The 24,448-nt window shown below is 37.7% G+C and overlaps 1 protein-coding gene across 1 annotated transcript in view; it reads left to right on the forward strand.

Annotated features, from left to right (window-relative positions):
* The window catches only part of PCCA (propionyl-CoA carboxylase subunit alpha), a 326,677-nt gene that overhangs the window by 35,463 nt on the left and 266,766 nt on the right, over positions 1–24,448 (forward strand). The window contains exons 5-6 of the mRNA XM_070751229.1: positions 11,732–11,845; positions 13,785–13,838. Of these exons, the coding sequence (XP_070607330.1) occupies positions 11,732–11,845; positions 13,785–13,838 (168 nt within the window). The remainder of the gene's footprint in view (positions 1–11,731; positions 11,846–13,784; positions 13,839–24,448) is intronic.

Raw genomic sequence — 24,448 nt, forward strand, 5'->3', positions numbered from 1 at the left:
CTGAAAGTTTACTACCTTTGTCTAAATTATTATCTTTGGACCTATAATTCTCTCTATACTTGAGGTAAGAGAAGGCAGCACTATAGTCATTGAGATCCAGTTGAAGAAGGATTTCTCTTATTCCTTGTTATAGGCCGTACTAGCTAAGTCCTAAGAAAGCAGAAGTTCACCAACATGCTTCTATATTATGTTGCCTTAAAGGCAAGTGAGCGGTTGTGATAGCAAATGCGCCGGAATTGTGGGATTCTATCCATTGGAAGGCTTGATAGACTTGTCTTGTGGCTTTGGTATAAACAGTTTAAGATCTTTGTGTTCCCACAGCTCAGAATCCCTTTAATCCCTTGTCATGTGTGAAAATGCCTAGAAGACAATGTTTATGTGAAAATTAGCTACTGATCCAGTATGCCTCTTTTAGGATAAAAGTTCACCCAAGTGTCAACTAAATCCTATCATGAGGAGAGGGAAATGGCTAATTCCAGGGTGATTGGAAGCAAATTATCTATGTCCCTTGCCCAAACAATGCATGGCCATTACCGAGTCTGCATATATTACATGGGTGTTTATGTCTTGCAATTAGTGATTATAAATAAGAAGCATGGTTTTGTGTGACATACACTTTGATTAGCCTGTAAATTCCAGATTCCGTATATGGCATTTGGGACTTCTCCAAGACCTCCATAGCAGTTCTGCCTTGCTAGAGAGCAAGTCAATGTCAGGTCTTCCCTTGCAGATGGATGAGTTAGATTCCATCCAGCAAAGCTACTTCTTTTCATCTCTTTTAAGAGGAATTGTGGTGTTGGAATCTCTCAAACTGGAGAGAGTGCGTATGTCTCCTTGTATAACACAAAGCATTCTGCTCTCTTCTTTCTATAGGCACACAACAAAGAGTGGGAGAGCTATTCAGGCACATTTAGGCAATTAATACTTTTTACCCATTACAAAAGGTTTCCTGTCCCTAGCATAATACACCACTTTTTCTTGGTAATATGAATGGTCCTAATTTATATTTTATTGAGTTCCTCTTAAACTTTATTGATGTTAGAGCCTCCAGGACCTAATGGATATATACTTTTAGAAACTCTTTTTACTTTGAAGGGAGGAAAAAACTGTGAAGTTTGATATAGGGTTTCTGAAGGATGTAGTATGCCATGATAATCTCACACTGTGTATGTAATTTATTTTTTGGTAGGTTTTCTTTAAATTGTATACACTACAATTGTATGGAAAGTGCTTTAACTCCAATCTAGGTACAGGCTGATGTTATATGTTTTCTGTGCTGATACTCTAATATCCTACATTGTTTGTTGATGTTTTTCCACTACTTTTTATTAACTTTCGTTTTTGAAATTATTGTGATAAGCTTCTTGGGATCAGGAAACATGCCTTCTTGATAAAATTGTGTAAAGCTATTCATGGTATTATTGTTGGGCAGCTTTCTCACATGTTAATACTTGCAATCTTGAAGGTTGTTAGTCATATGTTTCAAAAACAGTTTATTCGTGATGTCATAGTAATGTTCTGCACAAGGAATGAAAAAGGAAGTTTTGAAAAAGTATTGTATAGAAACTTTGAAAGTGTGTTCTATTTGTGCAGTAATCAGATTTCTCTTTGCAGCTGTGGATTGCAGCTGTAATTATTATTATTATTATTATTATTTATTAGATTTGCATGCCACCCCTCTCTGAAGACTCGGGGCGGCTCACAACAATAATAGAAACAATATAACAGTGAAACAAATCTAATATTAAAAATAAAACATATATAAAACCCCAGCAATTAAAACCATACAACACATACATACCAAACATAAAATATAAAAGCCTGGGGGAGGATGTCTCAGTTCCCCCATGCCTGGCGATAAAGGTGGGTCTTGAGTAATTTGCAAAAGACAAGGAGGGTGGGGGCTGTTCTAATCTCTGGGGGGAGTTGATTCAAGAGGGCCGGGGCCGCCACAGGGAAGGCTCTTCCCCTGGGGCCCGCCAAACGACATTGTTTGGTCGATGGGACCCGGAGAAGGCCAACATAGGAAAACATTAATGAAACGTTCAGAATTTGGGAGAGTTTACAGTCCCTGCCATATGCAACCAGGTACCCCAAGGGGAAGGCAAAGTAGTATGTTTGTTTTCCTTTAATAACAATGTGATGTACACCACCTCAAGGAGAAAGCCTATTCCAATATATCCACTTAGAAATTATGGGGTCTATGCTTTCTTCATTAGTAGAGCTTTATATTAAAAAACAAAACAAAACAAAAGCAGAAAGTGTGAGTATGTTTGTTTAGGGAAACTTTTGGTGCCAAACAGAAACAATTTGGATTTTTAGTGCCGTCCTTAAAGTCATAGCATTAATCTCTTGCCTGTACGAATTTTTTGAAATCACCATCTCAAGACTGAGGCTATTTTTAAAATCTTAATATAGACATTGAGCACTTTTAGATCCTCACTGCCATTCTTCTGAACTATCACTTTTATCAGTGCTACTTGATTTTAACCTTATTGTCTGGTATTGAACATGCATTACTAAAACTGTTTAGATTTGTATTCTGACCAAGGCTTGGCAATGCTACCTCTTTATGTAATTAATAGCTGAGTCAATGGATTTGAAGGTAATTTGCATCAAATTGAGTTTTAATTCAAGACTTTGTTGTGCCTTGATTGTGCATAAGAGCGAGAAGCAATGGGATGAACTAATGTGGTTTATCTTGCTGTGGGGTAGTATATACTCATTGAGTAAATTAAATACATCTACTTTATGGTGAGGAATCCTTCATTGTTTTACAATGTTGATGTGAGTTATAAAGATAGTTAGGTTGACGAAGTTTCTGTTGTGAACGATTTCAGCTGATGTTCAAAATAGGCTTATCGAACAAAGCATACAGTACTCATGCCTTTGATGTTGGAAAAAGAACAAAGGAATGAAGTGGATTGCAATGAAGATTGGTTGTGTAGGGCAATGATGTTGGAATCATTGCTTTAAGACCTGAATGTGCCAAGGGTTAGTCTACACTGCATAACTGGAACAGTGGGTGACCTAAGCATTCATTTCCCTTGAAGGATTCTTGTGCTGGGTTTCTTTTTAATTAGACATTTAGATTCATGTTAGAAGCGTCTACCAAATGGGGAAAATCAACTAACTAAAGTTTAAAAAATGGTTATTTTAAAATAGTAAAAGGCAGGTAGTTCTGGCTATGTAAAACAAGCAGCTGATCAGATTTCCTTTTCTTTCCTTTTCTTTCCTTTTCTTTCCTTTTCTTCTGTCTGTCTGTCTGTCTCTCTCCCTCTCTCTCTCTCTCCCCCCCTCTCTCTGTGAAATTAGTTTGCAAAATGATAGATGGATTTGCAGAACTTCTAAATTTCCACAATGGAGTAGTATGCTTACAATTTTACTCAACTCTTACAAAAGATAATGAACGACTTTACTTTAAAAATTAAAGATGCTTTTGAGTTTAATACAATAATACATCCTGTAATATTCTTGGCTACAGGATGGATATGACTTGTCCTCTTCTTCTGATTCAGTTTTTGCTTTGAGAATCTGTAAATACACAGTAGTTTCTCCGTAGACCCTCTATAGAAAAAACTTTGGGAACTATGGAGCTATATTTAACTTTTTACTATAACATTTACTTTAAAATTTGATTTACCAGAACTCTCAACTGAGTTACTAGAACTGTTAACAATGCTGCTATTCTTCTGGTTTCCATGTTATATTCTACTATTGACAGTGGTGATTGTTAAAAATTAGTATCAAGTACAATTTTTATTCAGTTAGATATTTAAAATTAACAAACTTTTCAAAGCCCTCAGCCTGCAATCCTTCATCTTGGAGTTTTAATTTTGTAACTCATAGAAATTTATTTAACTTAGGCATTTAGATTTGAAATTCCCATGGAATAAAATTATAAAGGTTTTTATTATTGTTTATATATAGTCTCAAGTCAATTTACCATGTCATTTGTTGTTTTCTTGGGTTTTATTTATGTATATACTTAAGAGTAATAAATGAATTTAAAAGCCTCCAGAGGACTTCTGAGGGGGTGGGCTATTTTCGCCCTCCTCATGCTCCTGGACCAATTCTGAAGCTTAAGGAGAGCAAAAAATGGGCCTTCCCCACTCCCTCTGGAGGTTGAAAACAGGTTGTTTTCCAGACTCCCAGTGAGCCCAAAAATCAGCTGGCCCTTGTGTACATGCACGCTGAACATAACCTCACATGCCCACTGATATGCTATAGGTCAGTGATAGCGAACCTATGGCAGGGTGCCACAGCTGGCACGCAGAGCTATATAGAAACATAGAAGACTGACGGCAAAAAAAGACCTCATGGTCCATCTAGTCTGCCCTTATACTATTTCCTGTATTTTATCTTAGGATGGATATATGTTTATCCCAGGCATGTTTAAATTCAGTTACTGTGGATTTATCTACCACGTCTGCTGGAAGTTTGTTCCAAGGATCTACTACTCTTTCAGTAAAATAATATTTTCTCATGTTGTCTTTGATCTTTCCCCCAACTAACTTCCGATTGTGCCCCCTTGTTCTTGTGTTCACTTTCCTATTAAAAACACTTCCCTCCTGAACCTTATTTAACCCTTTAACATATTTAAATGTTGCGATCATGTCCCCCCTTTTCCTTCTGTCCTCCAGACTATACAGATTGAGTTCATTAAGTCTTTAAGTCTTCATTAAGTCTATATCTGCTGGCACATGAGCTGTTGCGCTAGCTCAACTCCAACATGCATGTTTGTGCCGTCCAGCTGATTTTTGGCTTGCACAGAGGCTCTGAGAGGGCATTTTTGGCTTCCAGAGAGCTTCCGAGGAGGTAGCGAGGGCGTTTTTACCCTCCCCCGGCTCCAGGGAAGCCTTTGGAGCCCATGGAAAGTGAAACATGAGTTTACTGGGCCCACCAGAAGTTGAGAAACAGGCCATTTCCAGCCTCCAGAGGGCCTTCATGATGTGGGGAAAGCTGTTTTTGCCCTCCTCAGGCACTGAATTTTGGGTGTGGGTACTTGCGCATGCACAACAGCATACACACACGCTCTTTTGACACCCAAGGGAAAAAAAGGTTTGCCATCACTGCTATAGGTTCATCATCACGTAGTTAGTGTCACGCTGTATATTGACAGCCCTTCAGAGACATTCAGTAATGAAACAGTTAACTAGTGTGTATTATTGGATCCTCCTCTCGCGTCACTTCCTTATCCTCCTTCTTCTTCCTCTACCTCCATGAATCTCCATGATGTAAGAAGCATATGTTCTACTGTCCTTCGAGAAAGTCTTTTATTTGTTTTATCTCTGTTTTTAAAATAAAAATCTTGTTTAAAAAATGATTAAGGCTTCTATCCATCGACCTCCGGAGTTAAGGTCCTAACAGACTTTAAGTTCTGTGACTTAGTTTAAACTTTTAATTTATCTAAAAACATTTATCTAAAAATAAATATCATTTGAGGTGTCTGATCAATTTGTAAATCATATTCAACTTGACTTTGATAGGATGGTAATGATTTAGAAATAACAAAATCAGATTGGATGTACAGATGGGAATAGTAGCCAAGAGTGCTTCCAACGAACTTAATTTAATATCCCAGTTCATCTATTAGTTCATTTTTGTCTGATTTAGTAACAGCTATTTGAGAATTGTTACCTCCATATTGGATTTCTGCATTGGGATTTCCCTTGGAAATAATTGAATTGAATTTATTTGACTTCCGTGGTGCCCAATTCTGTAAGACTCAGGGCGGCTTACAACAATATAATACACAATAAAATACAATAATAAAAGAAGTTAATATTAATGCTAAAAACATTAAAATAATAAAAACAATAAAATCCCCCACAGCAATCCCATCAACCAAATATATCGAATCAACAGTATTTGGCTGTGACAGATGGTAGTATTCATGGCCCCCAGGCCTGCCGGCATAGCAGGTCTTCACTGCCTTTCGGAAGACCAGTAGGGTGGGAGCAGTACGAACATTGGGGGGGGGGGATTGATTCCATAGATTCGGGGCAGCCGCAGAGAAGTTAAGAATACATAAACTTCCACAATCTATAACCAGGCTGTGGTTTAAAACTAGTTTAATTTAATTAATTTAATGTAGTTTATTGTATTTCTATGCCACCCAACTCCTGAAGGACTCTGGGCAGCTTACAACAGGATATGGAAAATACATTTTAAAACATCATAAAAGATTAAAAAACAGTTTAAAAATCACATACATACATATCGTTCAGGCTGGACCTCACAAATTGCGAGATCAACGGCTCCAAGCCTGCCAGAAAAGCCAGGTCTTCAGTGCTTTTGGGAAGGCCAATAGAGTGGGGGTAATCCGGATCTCAGGGGTTAGTTGGTTCCAGAGAGCTGGGGCGGCCAAAGAGAAGGCCCTTCCCCGTGGGCCCACCATCCGACACTGTTTAGCTGACGGGACCCGGAGAAGATCAACTCTGTGGGATCTTACCTGTCACTGGGAACTATGAGGTAGAAGGTGGTCTTGAAGATAACCTGGCCCTGAGCCATGTAGGGCTTTAAAGGTAATAACCAACACCTTGAATTGAACACGGAGACCAATAGGGCAACATTGCAGCTTGTGGAGGTTTGGAAATGTGAGTGTATCTTGGTTCACCCACAACCACTTGCGTGGCTGCATTCTGGACCAATTGTAGTCTCCGAACATTCTTCAGAGTAGCTCCATGTAGAGTACATTGCAATAATCCAACCATGAGGTGATAAGGGCATGAGTGACTAAGGAGATAATTCAACCATGAGGTGATAAGGGCATGAGTGACTGTAAGGAGAGGCTCCTGACCCAAGTAGGGTCACAATTGGTGCACCAGATGAACCACTGCAAAGGTCCCCCTAACCACAGCTGTTGGTCTAATTTTAGCTTTGGTTCTAGCAGGACACCCAAAAGCAGACCCATTCTGAGGAGGACAATTTCTTCCCCCCTAAAGCCAAGGATGGACAGTGGATGCAGTTTTTAGGAGACAGTACCCACAGCCACTTGATCAGAGAGCCACAGTGACCCAGTGGTTAGAGTGCAGTACTGCAGGCTATTTCTGCTGATCACCAGCTGAAATAGCCTTCCATCCTTCCAAGGTGGGTAAAATGAGGATCCAGATTGTTTGGGGCAATATATGCTGACTCTGTAAGCCGCTTAGAGAGGGCTGTAAATCACTGTGAAGGGGTATATGTCTAAATGCTATTGTTATTACAGGGTGGCTGTGCACAAATCAGTGGTTCCAATAAGTGCGGAAAAAGTGAATATTTTGCTGCCCATATCGCCACTAAATAAGTCCTAATAAAGGCTCTTAAAAGTGTTTGGTCAGACTTGGAGTTATTGGTCCTCCAGCGTCATTCTAGACATCTCTTCTGGCGCTTCATCTCCTGTAGCTCCTCGGTAAACCATGGAGCTTTCCTGGATCCATCGCTGTGAAGGGTCGCAAAGGCTCAGTTCAGCCCAGTGCCTCCAATGCCACCCTATTCTAGGCAGCCACCAGGGACTCAGCCAGATTGTGGATTAGGGAGTCCGGTATCACCCCAATCTCCTTCTGAAACTCTTTAGGGTCCATTAGGCTATTTGGGGCGGAACCACTTAATTGTCTCTGCCTCCCTGAGATGGAGGAATAGCATCTTAAAGTCTAACCTCAGCAGGAAATGATCTGACCATGACAAGGGAAAAGAATCTATATCCCTTAGTTAACAGCAATAGCAATATCACTTAAACTTACATTTTATTTATTTATTTATTTATTAGATTTGTATGCCGCCCCTCTCCGAAGACTCGGGGCTGCTAACAACAATATAAAAAGACAATGTAAACAAATCTAATATTAAAAGACAATCTAAAAAACCCCAATTTAAAAAACCCACTCATACATACAAACATTCCCCCATGCCTGACGACAGAGGTGGGTTTTAAGGAGCTTGCGAAAGGCAAGGAGGGTGGGGGCAACCCTGATATCTGGGGGGAGCTGGTTCCAGAGGGTCGGGGCCACCATAGAGAAGGCTCTTCTGGGTCCCGCCAAACGACATTGCTTAGTCGACGGGACCCAGAGAAGGCCAACTCTGTGGGACCTAACCGGTCGCTGGGATTTGTGCGGCAGAAGGCGGTCCTGGAGATAGATGGAATAGACTGGTGTGTCTTGACTTGTTGTAAACTTAGTATGATTTTTCGTTTATTCATATTAAGGAACATGAATATTGCAATACTGTAACATATGACTTTATAGTGCTTTAGAGCCCGCTCTAAGCAGTTCACAGAGTCGGCATATTACTCCCAAACAATGTGGGTCCTCATTTTGTCAACTACGGAAGGATGGAAGTCTGAGTCAACCTTCAGCTAGTCAGGTTCGAGCTGCTGACAATCTGCAGAATTAGCCTGCAATATCGCATTCTAACTACTGCGCCACCATGGCTCATAAAAGTTAAAGGAATCATATGTTAATTTTATTCCAGTTTTGTCAATATGTTTGTTTAGGATGCTACTTTTGACTTTTTTTCTTCCTGATTAATTGGAATCTTTCCGATATTGCTTCTTCCCAATTTTTTTTTCTTTTGCTTGAATATTGTTTGAATGTTGCCAATTTCAGGAGCTTTTGTGTTGCCCTAATAAGATGTGGGGAAGGAAATATTGTATAATGTGCCTGTATAATACTGTTTTTATCGTGAAAATGTACAGGAAATGTGCCTGTATAATACTGTTTTTATCGTGTTGTGAGCCGCCCCGAGTCCTCGGAGAGGGGCGGCATACAAATCTAATAAATTATTATTATTATTATTATTATTATTATTATTATTATTATTATTATTATATTGGGAGGATGAGACCCTGTTGCCTGATGGAATAGACTGGTGTGTCTTGACTTGTAAACTTAGCATGATTTTTTGTTTATTCATATTAAGGAATATGAATATTGCAATACTGTAACACAATAAACTATATCATCAAAATCTATATTTAAGTTTAGTAGCTATTTAGATATCTTTTGCTAAGAATAAATACGTTTAATTTTCAAGTCTTATGCTTTTTTGATATTCTATTTGTCTGACATTTGGATGTTGCTGTTTATTACAAATTTAAATACATCACAAGAACTTGCTGCTAAATATAATTTTATCTTTCATTACTCTCTTACATTTAGCTCTGCAATAGACTACAAATGAAAAAAAAATGAAAATAACTATGTTGCAAATGCTTCATATTACCTAATATTTTAAAATATTTCTTTAATAAAGTAATGGAAACCTTTTCTCCATTTGCATAACTTTGTTTATTTACTGGTTCCATAACTTTACTGTTAACATTTATTGTCCATATTGGCTGCTATTTAAAATTTTACTGTATTGTAAAATATACCTTGTCTAAATTCTTCTTCTTTTTGCTTAAAGTGATTCTGTGTTGTTTTAAGGTATCACAGTATCAAAAGACACAGTTTAAAATTTTAATTCTAATATAAATAAACTCTAAAAACCTTTTAGCAACATATTTGTTTTCTCCTTTACTACCACCTCTTTCTCCTCTCTGCAAGGGAAGGATTAACTGTAGATATGTACCTGTGAAATAGAAAGAAGTTCATTCTGAAAAATGTCAAATATTTGTTGCTGTAAATATAGAATGGAGATGAATATAGGATCACACTTAATTTCAGAATAAAATAATCATTTCAGCAGTCAAAAAAGGGTACAGGGGACTTCAGTAGACAACCCTGGTTTGAACGTTACACCATTTAGGATGCTTTTTGAATGGTATCATTGCCAGTGGGTTATTTTTAAAAAAAATAGTGGGAAAATTGTCCTAAGATTTTATATAATTGGAAAATGGAATGCATATTGAAGTTATATGCATTTCCCAAGCTTCTTAGATTTTTTTTTTCATAATTAAGAATATATTTATTTTTTTAAAAATAAAGTAGTGGTTAAAGGATCATTTACCACTTTTGGACTAAGATAAGAAAAATTACAAAACTAGGTGTTTTTTTAAAAAAAATAATTTAAATTTTTCACTAATTTCAGAGAAATTCAGAAAAAATATATATTTATATGATTCATATGTATCTTACATTGTAATGAAAATTATACATTTGTTAAGGATAGCATTTTATAAACCTTATGCAGAACATATTAACATTTGAATTGTAGCTTTGTCCATCACTGATTGGAGTTACTAAGGAAATGGAGTACTGTATTGCACTATTGTAACATAATAAACCATCAAAATCTATATTTAAATTCAGTAGCTATTTAGATATTTTTTGATAATAAGCCCTAGGTTTAGTGTTCAAGTCTTTACATTTTCTTTTGCGTCTTTAATACTTCCAGATTCCAACTTTTGGATGTTGTTGCTTATTACAAATTTAAATTCATTAAAAGAACCTCCTGCTAAATGTGATTTTAACTTTCATTCGTAACTTACATTTAGCTCTGTCATAGGCTATAAAGGAAAATAATGAATTATATTTCAGGACTTCATTGAATATCATCTAACATTTTAAATTTTGTTTATTTAATAAAAGCAATGGAAGGCTTTTCTCCATTTCTAATTATACAGTGACAGATGCTTTCTGATCATTTTTTGAAAAGATCAAGTGTCTTTAAAGTACAAAACAAATAAGCTGTTTTAGAACATGCTTTCCCCCCCCCCCTCCAAAATTGATTCCCGAAATTTTATTTCGCTATTGCTTATTTCTCAGATTGGCTTGGAAATATTATAATTGACAATAGTATGTGTGAAAAAGGATCAGAACGAATTTGGGAATCTTAAGGTTGCTTTAAAAAAAAAATCTCAAGATTTTCTGGTTCATGTGTAGTGATATTGAACTCTTTAGTCATATGCTTTAATTTGGGCATAGAGTTGACCTGATGCTGTGAAGGGACACCACTGCATCCCTTCATTCAATTCACTCTAATTATCCCCAACTTCCTGGGGAGCCTGCTTAGATGGAACTAGCCGTGAATGTTTGCTGTTAAGTAGTAAGATATTAGGCTGTTACATTTAACAAAATGGTTTTAGATTCTGAATTTACATATAGACGATCAGCGTACTATGTTCAGATTTGTATTTGTGTGTGTCTAAATATCCCTGAATTTATCATAAAGTCTTATACTTTAGTATAAAGCGAAATTTATTGTATATCCTCATTTGCACCGTGTGTACCTGTCTTCGTTATCTATATCCTTCTCTTGTATGTCTGATTTTGAGTGCTGGGATTTATATGTGCGTACAATCTATGTATTCATATGCCGTTTGTGTCCATTTTTGTTCCTTAAACATTAATAGCGTAGGGAAATAGAAGTAAACATTGACTGGCACACGTATATTAAAATGTAGTCGTTTTGTCTTTTCAGGTCCACGTGAAAATGGCCGATATTAGGCTGTTACATTTAACAAAATGGTTTTAGATTCTGAATTTACATATAGACAATCAGCGTACTATGTTCAGATTTGTATTTGTGTGTGTGTCTAAATATCCCTGAATTTATCATAAAGTCTTATACTTTAGTATAAAGCGAAATTTATTGTATATCCTCATTTGCACCGTGTGTACCTGTCTTCGTTATCTATATCCTTCTCTTGTATGTCTGATTTTGAGTGCTGGGATTTATATGTGTGTACAATCTATGTATTCATATGCCGTTTGTGTCGGTTTTTGTTCCTTAAACATTAATAGCGTAGGGAAATAGAAGTAAACATTGGCTGGCACACGTATATTAAAATGTAGCCGTTTTGTCTTTTCAGGTCCACGTGAAAATGGCCGACGAAGCCGTCTGTGTTGGCCCAGCTCCCACTAGTAAAAGCTACCTCAACATGGATGCTATCATGGAAGCCATTAAAAAAACGCGGGCCCAAGCTGTGAGTCTGAATGAATCTCTCCTCCGCAGCTGTTTCATATATAGAAAGCAAGGACACTAGAGTTTGTATTTAAAGATTAAAAAAAAAAAAGTGAGGAAAAGAATGATTGAATATGCTATTTCAGTTTAGTTCATGTCACATGAGTTAAATGTGGCCGAAATTGCTACTGGGAATCAAAGGCTTTTGTAGCATCTGGCAGTGCCGGCCGCTGATCCTGCAGGTGGCTGCTGGATTCAGCTTTCACACCAGGGAGCGGCTTCAGTTCATTTCCAAATTTGCTGGGGGGGAAAAAAAAATCCCAATTAGTTTAGAGCACTAACCCTTTCTGTGCCATAGCTTCTTGTACAATGGTGTGCGTTTTTTTTTTTAAAACAATAGTTCTATTTTCAAACTTTTTAATGATATCGCCTGTACGAGAATGTTCACGCGGCGAAACACTTGCATGGAAATGCGCGGTGCATCCAGATATTATTTTTAAATGTATTGTGTTAGTGACTAAATGTATTGCAGTAGATCAGATCCCATCTATTCTGGGTTTTTTTCCTGCTGAATTAGGACTAGATTCAAAATTTTACAGGAATGTTTGTTTTTTATAAAAAACAACAGCAGCAACAACAACATACTTTTAGGGATATTATTGCATCATTGTGGTCTTCGGAGCTGCTGAATGCAAAAGCATCTTTAAATACAATGTGAGGGATGGGAGTCGGCCAACACCAGCAATTACCCTGGAGTGTCTCAATTAGCATTATCATTTCTTTTGAAATAAATGTTTCAGTATGGCGCATTTGCAAAGGGGGAGGGGGTGGAAAAATGGCAAACAACATTAATTAGCCAACAGACACTGCAGATGTTTACATTGTTAGTTAAGAAGACTTAACAGAGATAAAAATAGTTCAGGCTTTCATCTTTAGTTCACTGCCTATATTTTCTCAGTTGTGAATTTACATAGGATTCAAATTATGAAACTGATTATTTTTTTTCACATTTGCTGTGTTTTGTAATAATATCAAGTGCTGTTTGTAGTATAGAGATTTGCATAACGTATTCATTATTTTGGGGTAGGGGCACTTTAACATTTCATCTCAGTCTACAGATTTTATACTTTGAAACTTTGCATTGATACTGATTGTATAACTATGAAGTAACAGTTGAAGTAATAAATAGTTAAGAAAAGTCTACGGAGAGGGGCGGCATACAAATTTAATAAAATAATAATAATAATAATAATAATAATAATAATAATATAGAATATTATTATAATAATAATATAGAATAATAATTCTATGTTTCTAATAATAATAAATGTTTTAGAGCGGAAAAACTATAAACTTGATAGAAATATTACAGACTTGAATGGTAATGAAACAGTTATGTTGAAAAAAAATTAATTGTTTATGTGGAAATAAAATAGATAGAACGCTAGTCAAATACCAATTTCTGTATCTCTTTGAAGGGTATTGTTTTCAACTAGGCTGATCCATATTTAGTGTATCTGGAATGTTATGTATTTAGTGTATCTGGAATGTTAGGTGTTCTCTATAAATTAAGTATACACATTTATGTGCAGAGTATTAAATCAGTAATGTGTGACCTAGAGTGATGTCACACATATCATGTAATGTTGGGTGGCCTGCTTTATTATGTAATTTTAAGTAAATTGATATGCTTTTTGCTTATTTTTTTAAAGGTGCCACATAATCTAAATCGGGCCTAAAAGTGCTAGATATAGTGGATGAATTGAGTTTTTTAAATAATGTAATTAGTGCAAACATTTCAACTAGAAAGATTTTTCCCCACAATGAATTTCTAAAGAAATGATTCAGCAGAATAATTTCATCTCATATAAAATAAAATCTGAGTGTATACTGTATTGTGCAAATTAAGCTTTTGCGTGCTTAGCGTTAGAAAACTTAAATTTTGTCTTTTTTTTTTAAAGGTTCACCCAGGATATGGATTCCTTTCAGAAAATAAAGAATTCTCCAAGCGTTTGGTAATTAAAAAAAAAAAATTACAGTTGTTGCCTCAGAGAAATTATGTTGCACATAGGTGCAGAATAGATATCTTAATAGTGGTATGATTTATATATGGAAGTTGAAATCAGAGATTAAAATTCCCACCACCTTCACAGCATTTGCTGGAGAGGAATGAAAGTTGCGAAGAAAGCAAGCAAGTTGAACATGAATTATAACTCTTGAGGGTGAGGAGAGCAGCTGCTATCATGTAAGGCACAGGTCCCCAAACTTGGCAACTTTAAGACTTGTGGATGTCAATTCCCAGAATTCTCCAGCCAGCTCGCTAGAGAATTCTGGGAGTTGAAGTCCACAAGTCTTAAAGTTGCTAAGTTGGAAGCCCTCTGGTGTAAAGCGTCATTTTATTTTTTTAAAAAAATCCAAAATATATTTATTTAAAGCTTGCTATGTGTTGTGAAAGCTTTGCATCTTGGTTTTTTTTTTTAGTAATAGAAGCAGCAACAAGAAATTTATCAAGAATTAGTAAAAAAAAATTATATAGTATTCCTTTCTTTGAATTATGTTACTTATTTGCCATGAAACAAATGAATTATCTAGGGACAAAAAATAAGGCCATTTGCTAGTTTAGCATTGACTATCATTTGGAAATAACTACTTTTGAAAAGAATTGTGGCTTCAAAAATCATACAAAGGAGTCTGGGATAAGATGGTGATTATATTCTGTTTAATTTTATTATAATATTGGCTCTGAACTTTTGCATTCAGATGGATTAAAAAAATTGGTACTCATTTTCATGAATATTATTTTTTTTTACAAAGTTATTCATATTTTTCCTAGAAAGTATCATCAGTGTATCTGAGCAATTAACCTGATAGTTTTATGCCCACATATAAGTTCCACTGAATTTGGATTTCATGTTGTTTTTAATGTTGTTGAAGAATTTGATCAAGAGAGCTGAGACAGTATAGCCATATTATGAAGAATTAATAATTCTAAGCAAAATTATGTATTCATTTATTTATTACAAAGTAAAAAGTCCCTTTCCCCCCATTTTTATTAGAAGACTAATTTACACCATATTAAGAACCAAAGAATATGTGCAGTAATAATGTCTATGCTACTCTTGTATTCATTGTTATATAGTATTCTTTTCTTTGAATTATTTGATAGTCTGCTAAGAGCTACAGCTGAAATAAAAAATAGCTAATTCTCACCAAACAGTGGGGGAAAAATTCTATTGACATATGCATTATTGGAATATCTGCAGACAATGTATGTGCTAGAGTGTTATTGTATAGAAATTTTCACAGTAAAAATATAAAAATTATGAAATAAAAACGAACGTTACACACCCCCACACCCCCACACACAATGTGTATACACACACACACACACACACACACACATATATGTCACATGTTTTTGCTGAATTTGAAAATTAAGGGAGATTAGGATAGATCTATTTCAGCTTTATTTTGGCCTCATCAGCTAGCCATACCCTCACTGGGACTTGAACTTGCAGCCTTTGCCTTGTAAGGCAGAGAATTAACCTCTAGGCTACAGTATCCAATCGCTTCAGCTCTGTACCAGGGAAGGGTTACGTTATGTTTTTTGTGTCAAATTACCCTGGTATATACAGTACTATTATATATATATAATATCATTCAGAAACAGATTGTAGTATTTATCAAATATGTTCCATTAATTAGCAACTTGTTCTTTTTTGTGTGGAACACACTGGCTAAGATGTAAATCTTGATTTAATTGTCAAACCCCCCACAATTTAATTGTTTTAGAACATGATTTAATCGATTTCCCAATTTTGTAGTACATGCATTCCCTAAAACAAGCAATTTGCTAATATGTTTTTATAACAAATTATATTTTTGCAATTAACTGGAGCATTATAAAACACAGTTATTTCACCTGTGAATATAACATCCCAGCGACCGGTTAGGTCCCACAGAGTGGATCTTCTCCGAGTCCCGTCAACAAAACAATGTCGCTTGGCGGGGCCCAGGGGAAAAGCCTTCTCTGTGACAGCCCCGACCCTCTGGAACCAACTCCCCCCAGAGATTAGAATTGCCCCCACCCTCCTTGCCTTTCTTAAGCTCCTTAAAACCCACCTCTGTCGTCAGGCATGGGGGAATTGAAACATTCTTTCCCCCTAGGCCTTTATAATTTATGCATGGTATGTCTGTTTGTATGGATGCTTAGTTTTATAATAAGCGTTTTTTAGTTGTTTTTAGTATTGGATTTACATGATGTTTTTTATTACTGTTGTTAGCCGCCCCGAGTCTATGAAGAGGGGCGGCATACAAATCCAATAAATAAATAAATAAATAAACATCAAGTCGGTGTAGTAGTTCTTCAGTTTATTTTTGTGATGCTTAACTACAGAGTGTCCAGAAGCATTTGCAATAGCAGGCACCACTTATGCTCAGTGGTGGGTTGCTACCGGTTCGCCCTGGATCAGGCAGACCAGTAGCAGTGGCAGCAGGAGGCTCCGCCCACCTACCCAGACATCTCTGTGCATATGCAGAAGTGCATACGTCCCGCACTGCCAATAGTAAACCAGTAGTAAAGATAATTGAAACCCATTACTGCCCAGGCTACCAACCAAAACACTATACTGGCATTGTGTTATGTACACTGGATGAGAAAGGCCTTTTATAAAGCTTTCTCCTCGCTATGTTTTAAGGAAATGAATTCACTCACATTTTTTGTGAGTGAATTTGTGGGAGCAATGATGGCACAGTGGTTAGAATGCTGTATTACAGGCTGACTCTGCTCCCTGCCAGGAGTTTGATTCTAATGGCTCAAGGTTGACTCAGCCTTCATCTTCCAAGATTGTTTGGGGCAATACGCTGACTATGTAAACTGCCTGTAGATGGCTGTAAAACACTATGGTTGTATGTATATAAGTCTACTGTTACTTTGATTATTGGGATTTGAATGTACTTCCAGCACAGTAATAGGCTTTCTATGAGATATTGAGACTTGATCCTAAAAAACGGGCACTGGGGTTTTTAGGGGTAAAATTAGTTGTATGAATGACCTGCAAGGTTTGTCATTAAACTCTCTAAAATATGCAAAAAATAAAGCCCCGAAGGTTTGGTGGGAGGAAGGGGAGAGGAATGGAAAATATGTTTCCTTTGCACTCTTTTTGTTATTATATTCATTTGAGTTAGAGGTAAAATTAATTTGGCTTAATCAATATTTATCTGTTGGATCATCAAAATTACTTTTAGCTTTTGTAAAAACTAATTTATTTATTTATTATTATTATTTATTACTTAGATTTGTATGCCGCCCCTCTCCGAAGACTTCTTTATTTCTGCAATGTGACATGGCCTGAAGTAAATTGCTTTTGTCTTTAGAGAAGGAGAGAACAACTTTTTCTTTGCTTGTCTTTGCTTGTTTCTGAATGCTGGGTATATCAACTGATGGGTGGTTTGCAGTTTGTAAACCGACATTAAGACTTTCTGAATGCAGAGATCATGGCTGAAAAGTTTAGCCTAAATTCTAGACTCCCATGTTTCTTTATCTTTTCCTTTTTTAAACATTTTGCCAAGTAAAATAAATCAGTAGCACTTGAAAGTTGGGTTGGTCCTAAAATGGTATTATCTAGTTAGGCATTTTGAATAGCTATTACTGCTTTTTAAATGTTATACACAAATTTGCATTTCAACCACTTTATATTATTTTGCAGTTCTTTTTTTTAGCTCCAGTTTTGGGGAATGGTAGGGCAACTAAAAACACCAATTTATATTTGTTTTTAACTATCTTGCATAATCATTTCTCAACAAATGAACCAGCAAGAGTGGAGAACTCTTAAAAATATCACTGATTGTGGCAAACCACCTTCCCAGACTGAAAGAAATCAACAACTGTCTGTCAGATGACCTGAACGTGTTTTACTGCAGCTTTGAAAGAAAACTACAACCCCCATCTCAGACACACCAACAACAGTTAAATCTCCTACAACTGACCCTATACCATTGGGTTCACGACTCCTAGTGATCATAGAAAAGAAAGTCCATCTATTTCACAGACAAAAGCCAGGAAAGCTCCAGGCCCAGAAAAAATAACTTCTTGTTTAAAAGTTTGTGTTGACTGATTGCCCCTATCTTCACCCAAATCATCAATAAATCGCTAGAGATGTGCTATACCCTCAAAACTTTACCATTAGACTATCCACTGTTGACCCCACCTGATTCCTAAGAGGTCAATAAGGGGCATGCATAAGTGCACCAGCATGCCTACTGCCTGTCCTAACTCTTCTCTCTTACTAGTATATGTTGTGTTTGGTCCTGGGACAGCAGTTGCTTCCACAGATGGGAGAGATGCGGCACAAAGTGAGTGCAAAAGCCTGACCAACAGCCAGGAAGACGTGGCAGACAGCCAGGAGGATGAGGCCACTGGTTCGCAGGACTCAGCAGACAGCCCAGGGCATTTGGATGCAGTCCCTCAGACAGTCTTTCGTCCTTGGATTCCGCTGCCGAACAATTCATAGACATGCGTAGCAGAAGAGTGATGCAAAGGAGGGATCAATTGAAGGATTATTACAAGTCATCAGAGTAGCACCTGGGTTGGGTGTGGTTCTTATACTGAGGGCTGGGTGTGGTTCCCTTAATGAGGGCTAAAGGTATAAAAGGTAACAGAGGCACAAGGCAAACTGTGGCTGCTTATCTGTGTTATTTTGTGATTCCTGCTCTGAAGTCTCTGTTCCGTGCCTTTGGAGTTTTCAACTCAGCTTTCTCAGACACGTGGGAGGTGAAACCTCTGGGACTTGCTGTTTGCTCCAAAGATTCAAAAGGACTCCTGAAACGTCTTTGCTCATTCCAGGTTGTCTTTGTTTGCTTTTTCCTGTGTTTTTGTATGCGGCTGAAGTAAGCCTTGCACTATCATTGTTTCCTGACACTAAGGACTGTTTTGAGTAACCCTTTTTTGTTTGTTTAATACAAGTTTGCTGATTAGAAGAGCACGTGTGTGTTTGATTTCTTTTCCTTGGTCTGTTACGCATTGCCTGAGCCCAGTCAGGCAGAATAGTATATGTATATAAACATTGTTATATCTTTTGTATACTACCAATATGTACTTGACAAAATAAATAAAATAAATAAATAAATAAAATTTGTCCCAGTGCCGAAGAAACCCACCATTAAGGAGCTGAACAACTTACAGACCAATTGCTCTAATACCTGTAGTTATGAAAATCTTTGAAAGGCTAGTGCTGCCCCACTTGAAAACTATCACAAATCTGCTGTTAGACACCCCCCAGCCCCTGCAATTTGGATGCCGAGCAAACAGTTCAGCAGATGATGTTGTTAATATGGCTCTGCAGTACATCCTACGACATCTTGAATCTCCAAAGTTCTATGCAAGGGTCCTCTTTGGAGACTTTAGTTCAGCATTCAATACCATCATTCCAGACACACTTCTAACTAAGCTGAACCAGTTAGTGGTACCTGAACACACTTGTAGGTGGATCATAAGTTTCCTAACAAACAGGAAGCAGCAGAATTACATCATATACAATTAGGACATCCCCCCCCCCCCGACTGTGCTCTCCTCACTTCTCTTCTCTATATATAACAATGACTGCATCTCTAACGATCCATCTGTTAAACTACTGAAGTTCACAGATGACACAATAGTGATCGGCTTCATTCAAGACAATGATGAATTCACATACAGACTGGAGGTTGAACAGCTAACCTTGTGTTGTGACCAGAACAATCTGGAACAGAATACACTCAAAACCATAGAAATGGTAGTAGACTTTAGGAGAAACCCACTTCCACCAGTATCAACAGAAGAGACCTTCAAATTTCTGGGTTTTACCATATCGCAAGATCTAAAGTGGACACCTAACATCAAAAACTCATCAAAAAAGCACAACAAAGAATGTTCTTTCTGCACCAACTCAGGAAGCTCAAACTGCCCAAGGAGTTGCTGATACAGTTCTACAGAGGAATCATTGATTCTGTCATCGGCACCTCTATGGCTGTCTGGTTTGATTCTGTAACTCAGCAAGACAGACAGAGACTTCAGACGATAATCAGAACTGCAGATAAAACAATTGCTACCAACCTGCAGTCCATTGAGGACCTGCATACTGCATGAGTCAAAAAGAGGCCTGTGAAAATATTTACAGACTCCTCTCATCCTGGACACAAACTATTTCAACTCCTACCCTCAATACTATAAAGCACTGCACACCAGAACAACTTAACACAAGAACAACCCCCCCCCCCAAGAAAGCCATTACTCTGCTAAATTGATAATTTCCTCACTACTGTCAAACTATTTACTAGGCCTGCACTACTATTGATATTCTCATTGTTCTCATTATCTAATCTTCTCTCACTAATGACTGTATGACTCTAACTTTGTTTCTTGTATCCTAACAATTTATAATGGGGGTTTTAAATGTTTTTTTAAATCTATTAGATTTGTCATGAATTGTTTTATTGTATGCTGTTAGCTGCCCCGAGTCTACGAAGAAGGGCAGCATACAAATCTAATAAATAGATAAATAAATGACTGGTTCCTAATTTGATTGGTTTTTGGTACTATCATTAAGTGTTGTACCTTATGATTCTTGATTAACTTTTCTTTTATGTACAGTGAGAGCATGTGCACCAAGGCAAATTTCTTGTGTGTCCAATCGCACTTGGCGAATAAATATTCTGTTCTATTCTATTCTATTCGCTTGGTTCTACTTTTACTTTTATTGCTATTGTATAGCAACATTCTATTTATTAATTTGCTATACCACTTTCTAGAAAGTATTGCAAAACAATCTATCAAATTATTAAAATGCAAATACTAAAATAATTTATACATATTCATTAGAAAAAGGGGTGAGTGGAGCAGTTCATCCAAACATTGATGTATATGAGACAGGTCTTTAGTGGGTGTGTAAAGCAAGGGCGGGTCTCTTCCAGTTTGGGCCATATCGCCTAAACCAGTAGCGACCTGCTGGTGGCGTCACGGATCTGGTTTGGTCAGTGCCAGTCCATGGGTGCTGGCATCTTTTTTTTCAGAATTTTTTCCCAATTTGTTATTGTTTCGTTGCTACTTGAAAAAGGTCTCTCCCGCCCACTCCCAGGCTTATACTTACCTTTATTCCTTTGCCTGAAGCACAGCTGATCAGCTCAGTTGTGTTTCAGGCTGATTATAGTTACTGAGCATGCGCAGAAGCAGAATTGCACAAGGGGCCGCAGTTGTGATGCACACTGATGGCGAAGGTAGGTGGAACCCACCCCTAGGGTGGGACAAGTTTTAGGTATTAGGGGGCCATATCTAAATCTTTTAAAGAGTTGTAGGAAGCAATCCAGTGATCAATATACAGTGGTACCTCTACTTAAGAATACCTTTACTTAAGAACTTTTCTAGATAAGAACTGGAAGTTCAAGATTTTTTTGCCTCTACTTAAGAACCTTTTTCTACTTAAGAACCCGAGCCCGGAAAAAATTCCCAGAAAATTTGAGAGCAGCACGAAGGCCCAGCCAGTTTCGTGCCATTCCCCCTTTAATCCTGGCCATCTGGGCTGCCAGAGGAGCCTTTTGGTGGTGCTTAAGGAGGTTTTGGCAGTCCAGAGCGAACGAAGCATTTTACTTTTTCTGGGTGCTTGGACAGGAAATAAACCTCTGCCAGCGCCCAGAGAAAAGAAATGCTCCCTTTGCTCTGGGCAGCCGAGGAGTCACCACAGTGAAGGAAAGGCGCCGGCTACAAAGTGAACGAGCGAGAGGAGAGGGGAGCCCTTCAGCATGGGAAGGAAGAGGCAGCAAGTAGCAGCAGCAGCAGCCAGTGTATGGGAGGCAGTATACGGGAGGCAGACTCACGCCGGGTGTATTGGAGGCGCGTGCTCCTCCTCACCGCCTCAGAGTCCCTCTTTTTTTTGTGTAAGCCTTAAAGTTTTGGATTTTTTTTGATTCCCCTCACCTCACCTTCCTTCGACAGCGACTCTCCTCCTCCTCCTCCTCCCACCCAAATTCCGGGCTTTTATTTCTTTCCTAATGGGTTTGCACACATTATTTGCTTTTACATTGATTCCTATGGGAAAAATTGCTTCTACTTAAGAACCTGGTCACGGAATGAATTAAGTTCTTAAGTAGAGGTACCACTGTATTGGTAGAAGTGTGGCTGAATTTTTTTTAAGTTTTTGAGTTGAGAATGGTCGATCTTCCATAAGCAAATTAATCCCTTTAAGGCAGAAAAAAAATGTGAAAAAAGTTTAAAATTTGGTTACGAAAAATTGCACATTTGCTTTCAGATTTCAGTACTGCAGTCTTGAATGCTAAGGAGCTAGGAATAGGACTATAGGCTTCATATAACAGGCACATCACAGATATCAGTGCGAATATTCTAGAGTGGATTCTATTACAGAGAAGATAACAGTGAGTAGCTATAGGGTTGTCACTATTGTGGATGCTTTTTATCAAGTGGAATTCATTCTATGACTGCCTTGGTCCACATGGCATCACTTTTTCTTGCTATGTGATGATCCCATTTCCATTTCAATTCTTTTATTCTCTTGATGATGTCGTAAACTTTTATTTGTTCTCTAATTGATGCGCAAGTCTTCCTATCTTGCCTTGTAATGCTGAACATGTAGTAGGGAAAAGAATCTGCTTACCAGATATTCATCTGGTTAGCATCCTTAGTCTGATCAGCTTGAGCACATTATTTTATCCCCTGGTTAGGGCTTTAAAAAAACCTTATTCAGAAAGCGTAACAATGAAAGAGCTTGCAAGCCAGTAAGAGCTGGGAAAATCATTACCATTTGTTTAGGGTTGGAAAGAAACATTCGGAGCAAGTAGAGCAATGAAAAAAAAACTGCAAAGATTTAGGACTTGGAAAACATTCTTTGCAAAGAGTAACAATGAAAGAGTTTGCAAGCGAGTAAGAGCTGGGAACATTGTTAGCACTTGGTTAGGGTTGGAAAGAAATATTCGGAGCAAGTAGAGCAATGAAAAAAAACTGCAAAGATTTAGGACTTGGAAAACATTCTTTGCAAAGAGTTACAATGAAAGAGTTTGCAAGCGAGTAAGAGCTGGGAACATTGTTAGCACCTGGTTAGGGTTGGAAAGAAACATTCGGAGCAAGTAGAGCAATGAAAAATAACTTGCAAAGACTTAGGGTTTGGAAAACATTCTCTGCAAAGAGTAACAATGAAAGAGTTTGCAAGCCGATAAGAACTGGGAACATTGTTAGCACTTGGTTAGGGCTGAAAAGAAACATTCAGAGCAAATAGAGCAATGAAAAAAATCTGCAAAGACATAGAGTTTGGAAAATATTCTTTGCAAAGAGTAACAATGAAAGAGTTGGTAAGAGCTGGGAACATTGTTAGCAGCTGGTTAGGGCTGGAAAGAAACATTCGGAGCAAGTACAGCAATGGAAAAAAATACAAAGATTTAAAGCTTGGAAAACATTGCTTGCAGAGAGAAACCATGAAAGTGCCTGCAAAGTAAGAGCTGGAAAGATTGTTAACACCTAGTTAAGGCCGGGGGAAAAAAGCTTGGGGGGTGGGAGAGAGGGAACCGTACATTCAGAGTATAAGGCGCATCTGAATTTTCAACCTCTTTAAGGGGGCGGGGGGAAAGGTTCACTTTATAATCCAAAAATATGATAGACAGACCGACAGACTGACTGTAAGCCACCCAGAATTACCCTATGATAAGATGGGTGGCCAATAAAACAAAACAAACAAACAAACAAATAATATCTCAGATACACTGATTATACATTATAAACAGCCTCAGTGATCAAAACCCAGCATTTTGATTTGCAGCAGTTTGGAAATAATTCAGTTGGAAAGCATTCAGTTGCGACCCTATTTGGACAGGGAGCCACTGCTCACAGTCACTCATGCCCTCATCACCTCGAGGTTCGATTACTGCAACGCTCTCTACATGGGGCTACCTTTGAAAAGTGTTCGGAAACTTCAGATCGTGCAGAACGCAGCCGCCAGAGCCATCGTGGGGCTTCCCAGATTTGCCCGTGTATCTTCAACACTCCGTGGCCTGCATTGGCTGCCGATCAGTTTCCGGTCACAATTCAAAGTGTTGGTCATGACCTTTAAAGCCCTACATGGCATTGGACCAGATTGCCTCCAGAACCGCCTGCTACCGCACGAATCCCAGCGACTGATAAGGTCCCACAGAGTTGGCCTTCTCCGGGTCCCGTCGACTAAACAATGTTGTTTGGCGGGCCCCAGGGGAAGAGCCTTCTCTGTGGCGGCCCCGGCCCTCTGGAACCAACTCCCCCTGGAGATTAGAATTGCCCCCACCCTCCCTGGCTTTCGTAAACTACTCAAGTCTCATTTATACCTCCAGGCATGGGGGAGTTGAGATATTCCTTTCCCCTACGCCATTACAAGTTATGATGGTATGTTTGTCTGTATGTTTGGTTTCATAATAAGGGTTTTTAGTTGTTTTATTATTGGATTGTCACATGCTGTTTTTATCATTGTTGTTAGCCGCCCTGAGTCTACGGAGAGGGGCGGCATACAAATCCAATAAATAATAATAATAATAATAATAATAATAATAATAATTATTATTATTATTATTATTATTATTATTATTTTATTATTATGTAATTATAACTCCAAGGCCC

Source organism: Erythrolamprus reginae, chromosome 4 (genome assembly GCF_031021105.1).
Source record: "Erythrolamprus reginae isolate rEryReg1 chromosome 4, rEryReg1.hap1, whole genome shotgun sequence".
In the NCBI taxonomy this organism is placed as follows: Eukaryota; Metazoa; Chordata; class Lepidosauria; order Squamata; family Dipsadidae; genus Erythrolamprus; species Erythrolamprus reginae.